Here is a 13496-nt window from a genome sequence, read left to right on the forward strand (position 1 = left end):
TAATCTTGATTTTTTTAGATTAAAATCAACAATAATTTTTAAAATTTCTGGTAAACACCATAACGTATAGTAGGAAGTTCTACGAAAAACCAGTAGTAATTAAAAATATAAAATATACAAAATATACACATGCATTTAGTTATCAAGAACTCACTGATCTCAGTATATAAATTACAATAATTTTATAATGAAATGGATTAAATTTAAGATTTATACTTGTTTGTTAAAACGAGAAACAAAACGTGAAATGTTTGTTTATTTTTTCTTTTTCTTGTATATTCGATATCTTGTAAAAATACTGTTATATTATAATACGCATACAATGTCTATAAGTATACAACAGTGTAGCAATATTGCATATCGAACACGCCGTCAGTGCCAATAATTTGCATAAATAAACATTTTTTGTATGCCAATACATTTTACAATAATGGGTATTTGGGAACGAAATTTATCGATAAAATTCCGATTTGTATTTATTATTTATTTATTTTTTTTTTTGTGGTAGTTGATAGCGGAGAAAAAATATGTGCATTATAATATTGTATATTTCTGAGTTGAAACAAAAAATACATATTGTTGAGATTCAAATTAGATTATGAATATGAATAATAACATTACAACTAGGTCATTGAATCAGATAATATTAAATTTTTCCAGTATCCTTCTGTTTATTTTAGTTTTGTATAAGTAGTTTATATGTGTTATTGTGCGGATAAGACAATATATCATATAAATGTGTTAACTTTATTAACCGAAGTAACGTAAGTTACGTTAGGTACTACCTATATGGAAACAGTTAAAAAAACGGATTTTTTTTTTTTATTATTATAACTTTATATTTCGTTAAAGTCACAATAATATTTTATTACACTTTTTTTTAATTAGTAGGCTTTTTCTTAGACCTATATTTAACATATTATACTATTCAGAAATAACTAAATTTTCTAATTCATAAAATTGGTTAAGCCGTGGTTTTTTGGGGATTTACAATATTTTAGCTTATATAATTAAATATAATACAATATTATATAATACCAAAGAGATCATGTTTATCATTTTTCGTTAACGCGATTGAACATGCCGTTAGAATCTTCGTAAATATGCAGTCATGGATTTAGAAGTCTTTAATGTAGGAATAAAAGGCTATAATTTTTTAAAAAGAAAAAGTATATAATTTCAATATATTTTAGATGATATATTATTTTTTAAAATCATGATAAATTTAACAATAATAAATAAAAAGGTAGGTAATTAATTGGTTTTTTTTTTTTTGACTAATTTCCATTATAAATTCGTCTTTATTTTTGTCTTGAAAATCTATTGATTACCTCTTTATAGGTATTTTAAAGAGAAAAATAAAACTTCTTAACTTCGATAAGTTCAACTCAGCGTAAGTATGTGTTTTTGTTTAAATACTAATAAACCATAAATTATTCATCGTGAAAATATTATAAATTACATGTAAAACATTTTAACGATTAATTTTACCTTGTCAAATATTTTAAGCCTCTAAATCATAATTACATAGAGTTTATGTTGTTATAAAGAAAGAAAACATCATTGTAGGATTTAAGATCATTATTACGACTAGACAATAATTTTGTTATTGTGTATACAATGTGTATATTACACGTATATTGGTATTCAGTAACATGACTTAAGTAAAATACAGTTTAATAACACAAAAACGAGTATTTGGTTTTAACTCGTATGTTTAAAACAACATTCTCTAGGGTTGTTCGGACATTTTTCACTTTTTAGAACAAAGAAAAAAAAATATAGAGATAAAAAGAAAAAGAGGAATGTCTTGCGGTCGACACTTTAACTGGTCCGTAACATATTTTTCGTGGGTCCGATATATTGCGAGTTTTTTATTTTATTTTTAAAGGCCGCGTGGTAAAGAAAAAAAAGGAAAAATTAAATGCTATAAATCTTAACGGGATAAAAATTTACGCCGCCTGAATCCGCGACATAACCTCGATAAGAATTTTTGCTGCCATATACACACACTCACGGTATTTTCATATAAATAACAATAATAACAATGAAATAAAGTATATAAACGGAGAGGAAACGGTACGCAACATAGTGAAAATCTCGGATGAGGTCATAAAAGTGATAAATGTCAGTGAAACTTGTAATTTGATTTCTTGTTGTTTCCCAAAGGGACCAAGGAATTTACCGAATTGTTAAAATATAGGTCCAAAAATAATCGAGAAGCAAAAAAAAGTACTCAACGAGGCAATCACCTACAAAAGTATAGAAATAACCGTAATACTTACATTGCAACAGAGCCGTTGGGTTGATTATTGGTTCATGAGATTTTTTAATTAAATTAATATTTTGACCAAAATGTGCATATATGATTTAAACACCATGGGAAATATTTTATTTTCCGTTTATCGCAAAAAAATGATTGTTGCTTTTCCAATTAGTTTATAATTATAGATATAATTTATAAAATAATATTATATAATATAGTGTTTAATCTATTATAAAGTGTTTTTTCTTGTTGTTGTTGTGAATCTATAAATTACTAAGTAAATTCAAGATAAAATAATATGATTTCATGGTAAAAAAAATAGTAGCTCAGCATTTCTATATTCACCTTAATTTACATTTTTATACATTTAATATCTTTCAATATGAATAGGTGAATTTCCGACATGATATGTTTACTATTACAGCTTTTCTGTTACACGGAAACGGTATTGTGCACGGTGACTATATAACTAAGTTTGTTGTATAAAAAACTAAGTTTATGAAATTACTAGACGTTCACAATAATATAGCTCTTATACTCGTAGGAAAAATATATCACATTTAACATTTTCCACCGAATGTTGTTGGATTGGTTCTATTGAATGGTATAGTTTTTCATGTATATAATTGTTTCTTTTTAAATTCGATTATTTGTGGTTTTCAAGATTTCATGAACAATATTTTGCTATACAAGTTATCAAGTCCAAGACTAACTAATCTATGGGGTATGTACTAATAATTTTTATGTCATAGAATTATTTAGTCGAAATTTTAAGTTTAATCATATGTTTGTTTTAAATAAAATTTAAAAAATAGTTGTATTTAAGTTAGGTACTTCAGAAAAAATATATCATAAAATGTTTAATGTTTTAAATTAAGATTTCAAAGAACATCATATTGTTATATACAAACTTGCCTATAATACTTCACAGATAAGTTAACAAATATTTAATGATGCAATTTTATTAAATGTAAAAGTATGGATGGAAGTATCATTTCAAAGAATTAACATTAGCGTAATTTTTATATTATACATGTTGTTTAATTATATTTCTTAATATTACACTAAACATTAATAACACTGAAACTAACTTTTTTTTTAATAATTTGCTAATTCACTGAAACTTCAAAACTTGTGAAAGTGTAAATTTGGTTTATTATTAAAATTTAATACTAATATTAAACTTCGGTTTGAATTATTCTGTTATGTTGCTTATATTGTCTAATAATATCGTATAGTTTAGTATGTTTAATAAGTTTATAGTTAATATAATATGTAACGTTATTTCTTACAACAACAGTAAATAATCAAAGTTGAATAATTTTAATTCAAGTATTTTTCACTTATTTTCATTTATTTTTTTTCCATAAACAACTTACATGAATAAAAATGTTTTAACAAAAACATCTTAATTTAAACATGCACGTGTTGGCATATTCACTAAAAGTTACAGTAACATTCACTAAGAAACAGTGATGTCTAGACGTTAAATCTGTTAGATTATAAGCAACTAAAACTCACTTAATCAGTTTAAAGAAGTTTAGTGAAAACTCCAAGTTCTGTAACAAATTTTGAACATATCTCATTCGAAATTTCCTTGTCGTCAGTGTTTTGTAAATAATAAACGCATTTTGTCATTAATATGTTATTTACCTTTTTTCTTCTTTACTTTTATTTGAGTGATAAAAAAGTCTCTTACTTACTTACTGTAAGAGGTTGGGAAATAATCTGTACGCTGATCATTTTTCACGAGCGTAACAAAAGTTAAAAGGGTTCTTTTGACTCTCTTTGGGTGTCAGAGTGTGAATATAATTAAAACTAGAACAATGGGCCAATCTCTTTAGTGAGAACCTCAACAAATATGAACGGGAAAAAACTGACATTAAAGTTATTCATATTATTTTCCTTTTTTTTTTGTTGTATTTTCACCTAGTAAATCTATTAAGTTTGTTAGGGAAAATTGCGTACAGCTTAATGGCTATATACCGGCACGTTATATTGCGGTGGTAAATTTTAAAATATGCAAAATACAATTTATGACTACTGAGCTACGCCATAGGACCCGGAAACATGCTGTACGGACATTATCAACGACCCTCTCATGTTTACGATTTCAATAGTAACTTTTAATAAAGACTAAGTATATTATAAATACATGTCATTTTCAGATTTAAAATGTTAACTACCGTTAGGTATTATAAAATTAATTAGAAATATTATCATTAAGTCGTATCATTTTTTAAATAAAATTCTAAAATACAATATGAGTACATTTTTTTTTCAAACGTGATCAAATTAATTATTTAAATATAGAATAAACAACTATTAATTTTCTGCATTTTTATTTTTAAATTTAATTTTGGTTTATAGAATTTTAATACAATATAATAAATTTTATTTTGTAATTCAACGCTTATAAAAAAATAAATATACAATTTCCGTACAAATTATAAAGTTTCATAATACTTTTAATGTGAAAATATAATTTAAAAAATCTGTAATAATGTTTGATCTGTTTTATAATTTATCATTCAATAATGACAATTTTTTATATTGTTCCATGTACTGTAGTACTATAATTAAAATTAGACAATACAATTTTCATTTTCGTTTCTACAGTATTTATATTTTATTTTAAAAATACTTGATTATCATTAAAATGCACCAATAGAGATCAAGCCTTAGATAAGCTATTTTTTATTGAATTGGAAACTAAAATATAATAATAATATTAAGTATAGAAAAAGTATTGAAAGACTACTTTTTATGGGATGAATGCAGTAAATGATAAAACGTGAAGGTCATATTTTCACTAATTATAGTTTTATATAAATACAACTGGCGACAACTGATCAATAATCGTTGAATTATTAATAAAAGGTTGTGCCCAGTATAAAATATGTACTGAACACAAATTAATTTATATTTATAAAATATAAATCAATAAATATTGAACAGTGAATAACTAAAAGAACAGTTAATTCAAAGTCCTTAGACATTCAAACGATAACATTTTATGCCGTCACGTAAAAATAATAACACTCGAACTACTAGATATTGCAAAAAGAGAAGTACAATCGATTTTATTTGACGGCAAAGTATTATTGGTTCACCGATTCTTCTGAAAACACAATACGAAGTAGGCACCTTGCCCAATATCCTTAGCGGCATTTGTATAATTATATATATAGGTATATATATTTTTTTCTTTTTTTAGGGACAAAGCAAACCAATCCAATCGTATAAAAACCCATTTGACATTTAACGTACGTAACACACACACTCGTTTTTAATACGTCAATGGCAGAACGTACATGCAGATTGATTTCGAGCTAAAAATTATTATATACTATTGGTATTATAATAATTATATTAATTAATGTCTTACCTTGTAGAGCCACAGTTTTCGGAGACCAATTTAAAACATCTGAAAAATGAAAATGATGAAATAAGTTCAAGCACTTGGTTTAATTTTTAATGCACAGTTTAAAAAAATAATTTTTTTTTAACAATAATTTATTTATATAAATATGTTCATGTGTATGTATGTGTATGTATATATGAAATAATCGATACATTTAGATGACTACTACAAATAATGTACTGGTATTTGTTCAGGAAAAAACTTTTTGAACGTATGCCCCCACAAAATAAATAAAAACAAAACCATACCAATCCATTGACTTTAATACAGTTATACATCGAAATGAAAGAATATCTTCTTTTGCTTCGCGTATGTGGTAAACATTGCTACAGATGTCCACTATAAAATAGTAATCTCAATGTTCTTTTCGAATTAGAAGATGTCAGAACGTAAATCGTTTAACTACAATACCCTTGAGCAGAGCTTTCCAAATTGTATGCAACATACAATTTTCAAAAAGTAATTTTGTTTTAAATTAAAAAAATATATATACCCGAATAGTAAGAAAAAACAAAATAACTCGTGTCGGTAACACAAAATGCAATATTTATGAGCGAATTTTGTTAAATATTCAGTTCATAAGTATATTTTTATTTATTTTTATTACACCTGAATCGAGGTACAGATATAAACTGATTCCAAGGTAAACTTTTTTAAATAAAATAATAGTATTTTTTTTTTTTATATAGAAAATAAAAACGAATGTACAATATACTGTGTTGTATACTTTATTATTGGTTACCTCAATCTGAATTTAGCCATTATAGAAATATTTTGAAAGCTTTGATTGTATAAACTATTTTCACATCACGTGTTGTATGTCTTAATCAACTAAATCGTTTCTCATTGATGAACAATTTAATAAAAAATCACTTTTATTAAAAATAGTTTAAATGATAGTACTACAACGGTGAAATAAAAATAAAGAAGTAAAGTTGTGTTTAATTTGTATGGCGATTATACTAATGTTGCAATATAATAAACTAGAAACATTTAACATCACTTTCAAACTAGATATTATATAACTATTTTGAGTGAATAATATAATAGAATTTTTAGATAATGTGGACTCAGAACATATAAGTTTATTTAACAATGTACTATAATTCAAGCTAACAAAAAATATTTGAATGTATACAATTTAAATATATTATTTTAAATTATCTTGAATCCAAAGATTATAAATAAACATGATTATTTACAAAGTTGTTAGGTATTTAATCATTATTATATTGATCTAAATAAAACCTTAAGAGGTACTTAACGGAGGGTTTAAAACAAATAGGTTCTATCTATATGATTCAATTAATTATTAAAAACCAAAAAAATAATATAAAATATTATTTTAGTTAACTATTATCCAATAGTAATACGATAGCATAATTTTATTAATTATTGTACATTTATCAATAATTTTATAAATAATAGCACCATCATATTATACTGGGTTTAATATCACAACACATTCACTTTTATTTAACTGAATTATGTTTCACGGTAAACTAAAATAGCCGAATGAAAAAATGTATTAATAATAAAAAGTTTAAATTCTAGAACTTTTTGATTATTAACTGTAATTGTTTATATTACTGTTTTTTTTTTTTTAGGTTAAGTTTTATTTAGAAAAAAAAATAAATGTCAAGACTTAACACTAAAGTATGTTGTCGATTTTCATATATGTAACATATCATTAAAAATCATTTATTTATCATTATTATAAAATTTTTATTACAGTTTAATATTTAAAATTACTCTTCTGAACAATTTATACTTCGAGATAGCACCACAAAATAACTCGCGAAATCGTGATTATGTTGAATATTATCCGTTCTCTATTATATTTCTAAAGACATAATTAAAACCCATGTGCTGATTAAAATGATGTCTACATTCAAAACAACAACGAAACATCTGGCAATGACGTGGGTCGAGATCAATGTTTTCAATTAAAATCCATCGAAGCTTGTTTTATATTTTGCCGCTATCAAAATGTTTAAATTTTTTTCTTTCTTTTTGTATGCGTCAGGCTTTTAGTAGAAAAGAAACATTTTTTTCACTGCTCAATATAATATATTTATTATTTATACAACCTACGAAATCCACGGAAGGTTTGTGTTTTTGACGTGTATTTCTCGCAAAGAGAACTCAATTATAACACACGCGTATTTTTATGGCATATACGAAACACGGACAGCGATATTCGCACAAAAATTCGTGCTTTCTCATACACCTGCAGCCTTCTGGCAATACCATATTATGTTTGGTCGATAAAGGAAAAAATCGTATCGTAAAAATACATACAATAATATTTGAACTATCGAATAGGTTAGGTATACCAAAGGTTTAAGGCTTTTTAAATATTATGTCGGTAAGGAAAATAAAAATACATAATAACACGGTCTTTTGAACGTATTTCAATTACATAAATCGTCCAATATCACTGACAGTACCTACATTACCGGTACGGCACATGCACGCGACGGAATTCGAACATAAATGGCATTGTATCAAATAGAGTGAAATATTGCTCAACTATAAAATATCTATATAAGATAAAGTCCGTCTTTAAATTATTACAATATATGTACGTATTGTTTAATTTAAATGTCCTAACATGGCAATAATTTTCATGTAACAGGAATGTAGTGGTATTATTGACGATTTCAAGTTAAGTATAAATTGCATATAAAATAAAATTGTATATTTCATGTTCAAAGTCATCATATATGTATTGAAAACTTTGAACTCATACAACTTCGATTGACTATTCATAGTTCCATAAAAAGTTAATTATCATTCGAAAAATAAAACAGTTATTTAATAATACAACTGCTTAATATTGTGCGAAATTTGGACATTTTAATATAATATCGTGTTTATCTAGGTATATATTAATCATAGTTGGAAGGTTTATTATGTAAAAGCGATATAATTTTAACATTCAGCTGCCTCTCGATAGTAATATAATATTATCGTTGAAATACTTCAACGTTACTTTAATTACGAAGAAGTGACTTTGCGTTTTATTGTTTTAATAAATGTATATTGAATGATATAGTTTTAAAGGGATGAAATAATTCGATAACAACATTAAACAAACTTAAAACTTTTTAACTCAAAATAATATACGCCTTCCGGTACCTACGTAAAGATAACAATGATGATATGTATTACTTCTTTTCTTTGTACGATGAGTTTTAATTTTCACTTTAAAGTTTATATTTAATATCTATTAGTGATTACACTCACAAACGAGCACGCATATAATGTTAAATATTGTATAAGATTTAATGTAAAAAACGATGAAACGTTTAACACTGTTATCGCAATTTTAATATCAATATCTGTGGTGGGGTAGTAGGACGAGATGCACACCATATATTATAATATAGAAGTATACATAATTTACTGTTGGTGTCGGTGGGGGAAGGCGAGAAATGATTAACAAAACAAAATAAACGAATTTATTATGCGAAATATACGAAAAGAGATTTTTAAAAAGTAAAATGTTATTTAGATGACTTACATATATATATTATATACATAAACAATGTTGTGATTTATAACAATGGTTTTTTCACCATTCGAATCGCTCATAAATTCATATAATTCAATACGCCCTGCGAAAATGCTGTAGGTAGGTATATAAAATATAGGTATACGAATATAACTATACAGTTGAATTTTTATATTCAGCCCACGTTTTTACAATACAATTTGTTGACATTTTCAATTACAAACGATGTAAATATAACATTTGAATGTTGACTAACAAAAAAGATACTTTTTTAGCATTATTATTATTTGAAACGAATCAAAAACCAACGAGTACAGTCAAAGTATGAAATAGAAATTATTGAAAAAGCTTTTGTTAATTTCGTCTGATTTTCTATTAATTGCACGATAATAATAATAATAATATCGTAATTCAACTAGTATATTTTTTTAAAAAATAATATAAATCTGTTTTAACTATGTCACAGTCAATTAAAATATGGAAAATAAATAACTATTATTTTACAACTCTAAAACCCAATAATTATCAATAGGTTATTATAAACTAATATCTTTAAAATAGTTAATTCCAAAAATATAAACACCTAAGCTAAAATTAATTACCTATTTTTTTGTTAGAAATTTACAGTTTTAACATTAAACATTTGAAGAAAGACCTTAGAAAATATTTAATTAATCTAAGTTTAAATAATCACATAAAACGTAAGGTCAGCTGAAACAATTTATATGGTTTTAAATTTTTATTTTTAAACTGTCTTAACGTAATATTGACGATTTTACTTTTTAGAAAATTCATACGTTTCATATTTTACATAATATATCTGATAAAAATATGTTGTTTTTTTAATGGTTTATAAACCCATAATATGCTATTATTTTTCTGAGTTATTTATTCCTATGAACGAAACTTGAAAATGCCGAGTTCTGATCTGAATAGTTGTATCGCATTCAATGATAATAAGTGCATAACAATAATAGGTACGCAACTATACCTTTTCGGGGGTTAGCGATGCGTGTTGAACGCCCTCGCTATCATTTCCGGGTTTCTGTTTGTTTGTTGTAACACAGAAATGATTAATGAATATTTTTTTGATATTATCAACATATTTTTAACTAGTTATTTAATTAAAATGAATATTAGGCGATGTCTGATTCAATTTATATTAATAAAATAATAAAATTGTTATTTCATTAGAAAAGATATTACAAAAACACATCATACACAAAATTACTTATGAATTTCAATAAATATGTTTTTATGAACAACGAAGTATTCGTATGGCATGAAATTTAAAATAAATTAATATGATTGTTCAAAAAAAAAAAAAAAAAACGTGCCTATCCGATTTGTTTTTCGATTTTACATTGTAATGAAAAAAACATCGACGGGTTAAAACGTCATTTGGGATGTTTTCTTTTAAATTATCCGGTATGTGCATGTAAGCCAACGCATTTGCACGACTGATAAGTATATTGACGACGAAGAAAGTACGTATCGGAGGAAAAGCTTCGTTCGGCTGAGGTTGATGGTGATTGTGGATGAGAGTGGATGGGTGAGTTTTATAAAGGACCAGCAGCCTGTAAGATTACGTATAGAGTTTCCCTGTTACGGAAGTAATACCGTTAAATAGGATATTATGTAGGATTTACTTATCGACATGTTTAGACGATGACCGATTGACGGTGTAATTTCTCTGTAGACTCCACCGCCATTTTTCTCCATCCCGCACTACGCGTTCCATTCCCACCCCACCAATTTTGAAAATCCAATTATTTTTAACAGAATATGAACAAATAATAAACACACATACGCGTTCGTTACTATAGAATTTGTGTATTTGTTTTTGACGCAAAATAATACTTGCTGTGTAAACTCTACAGGTATATTATGTACTGTTTTAATAAATATATATTTATTATACACATTTAATTTGTGTTGTTTTTTTAAGGTCTCTAAACAAATGAAAATCCCTCGATCAAATTAAAAAAGAGCAAATTAAATTTAAACTATTATGACCGAACGTATTAAAATGATTCGTAAATCTTTCGTTATATTAAAAACTTTGAATTCACCTAACTTTAATAATTAATGAATAATTTTGTAATTACGTATTATAAATTACTTTAATAGTTAAAATCTTAGTGATAAAATGGCAGTATCTACTCATCTACTCCAAATAAATAAATAATAATGAGAATACTATAGAAAAAAAATCGTCAAAGCTATGCGTAATATAAATAGTTTAATAATTAGTTATTAAAATTATACTAATAAGTATCTACCAACAACATTTATAAATATTATTATTACAAAACAGGAAAATAAAGTTCTGAAATTATATTATTTTTTTATTTACCATTTGACGAGTATTAGACATTAGTTTACTACGAATATGAGATAACTTAGGTTAAATGTAGTAATATACTTGTAGGACTTTTAGTATTATATATTTTATTATTACAGTATTAAATTATATATTTTATTTTTATAGCACTTTTATTGTCGATTTTTGAAAACGCTTAATGTAGAATAGCCGATACTATATCATATAAATACAGGTTGTTTTTATGATTAAAAACGATAACAAGAAGACAGCTGCAATTCAAAAGCACACAAATTCAGTCACGCATAGAAAAATATAGTAAAAATAGATTTTTTATGAAGTCTGTATCTTTTTTTTATAGAAATACGCACAGTGGTTTCCCAAAAGGGAGGGGGGTAAAATTTTGCTCGTCCACCTGGAATCACGATTCGTCTACATTATATAACCAACAGTACATCTTGCCCATCTCTGGATTATATAAAACGCTGAAACCCTTAGGACATCAAGGTTTAGGTCTAGATTGTAATCCAAGTGTTTTATTGTGTTTTGGTTATATGCAGTGGAAGAAGTCCGTGTCCGGTGAAAAGTCGCGCTTCGTAATTATTTATGGTACCATAAAACATTTGCTTATGAAATAAGAATAAATAAACTTTATTTTCTCAGGAACTCTTTATACTCGTAAAATGCACGAAAGTTCAGTTGTTTTTTTTTTTTTTTTGTTAGCGTCCCGAATACCCTCAGTGACGCGTTATAAACGCAGGTTACACCGATGAAATATAACATTGTTAACTTTGTTATTAAAAACAGTACCCATACAAGAAACCGTTAGTCATTTGAGACTAGCGGGATTTTTTTTTATTGTATTACACGCGTATATTATTATTATTATTTAATATTTATACAATATTATTAAAATATTATCGTCGCCTGCTGTGATTACTTTATTTTTTAAATTTAATAATCTGAAATAAGGGTTTACATTGTTCCGACGGCCTTATATAAAAATAATCTAGAGTAGTGAAATCCGGAGATTGTGCGGGATAAGTTACGCTAGTATACATTATACGCGTGTACATCGTTTTTCGAAAAATCCACTCAAACATATAATCAAATTTAATAACATTGCAATATGAAAGAATTTGCGTAATGAAATACATAGTTATCGACTAACAAGAATACATAACATTGTAAACATATCTACTCGGATACTTATCACATGACGGTAGTGAAGTTTGGATATTGCGGCGGAATACCTCTGCGGTATTCACATTATAAATTAAAACCGTTTAGAACGTTATTCACCATGAAATACGCTCTTAAGGTGACAGCAACCTGGCCACGTTATTTAAATATACATCCGGACAGTAGATATGTTCCGGTCGATAGTATAATATGTTTTATCTTATCTTATTGTGTGTATTACGTATTAACGTGCCATAAATAGGTAAGTAACTACGGCTATTATTGGTTGGATCACCGTTGGGAATATTTCGAACATATTATCAGTTAGATTAATGCAGTGTCGAACTGATATACATAAAGATATCTAACGTAAATGTATTGCATCGATACAATTTATAGGTTACATTGTAGTAAACTCCACAATATTGCTATAATAATAACATATTTGTTTTGCGTTTGTGGTTTGTGTTACCTCCAATTAAAAGTTTTTCCATTGAAAAACTCGAGGACTTGGTGTATTAATTTTTCCCGTTTAAATTTGTTCGAGCTAACACGCGGGTTAGTCATGTCACAGCACATATGAATTTATACTCGCTGTCTCGATTAGATTATAACATTTTAAAATTATTATAAAATATTATTCAAACTGAAACAAAGAACTGCCTGTTATGTTTTAAAAATAATATCGTACAATATCATGTAATCACATGTAATCATGCGATTCTATAAACGGGTTTACTACTACATGTCAACATAAGTTGACAAAATATATGAGTATCTTAAA

The 13496-nt window shown here is 26.0% G+C and overlaps 1 protein-coding gene across 1 annotated transcript in view; it reads right to left on the reverse strand.

Moving 5' to 3' along the window:
- LOC114119138 (agrin-like) overlaps nt 1-13496 on the reverse strand; it is a 169375-nt gene that overhangs the window by 91041 nt on the left and 64838 nt on the right. The window contains exon 3 of the mRNA XM_027980620.2: nt 5655-5693. Within this exon, the coding sequence (XP_027836421.2) occupies nt 5655-5693 (39 nt within the window). The remainder of the gene's footprint in view (nt 1-5654; nt 5694-13496) is intronic.

The sequence above is a fragment of the Aphis gossypii genome, chromosome 1 (genome assembly GCF_020184175.1).
Source record: "Aphis gossypii isolate Hap1 chromosome 1, ASM2018417v2, whole genome shotgun sequence".
Classification (NCBI taxonomy): domain Eukaryota; kingdom Metazoa; phylum Arthropoda; class Insecta; order Hemiptera; family Aphididae; genus Aphis; species Aphis gossypii.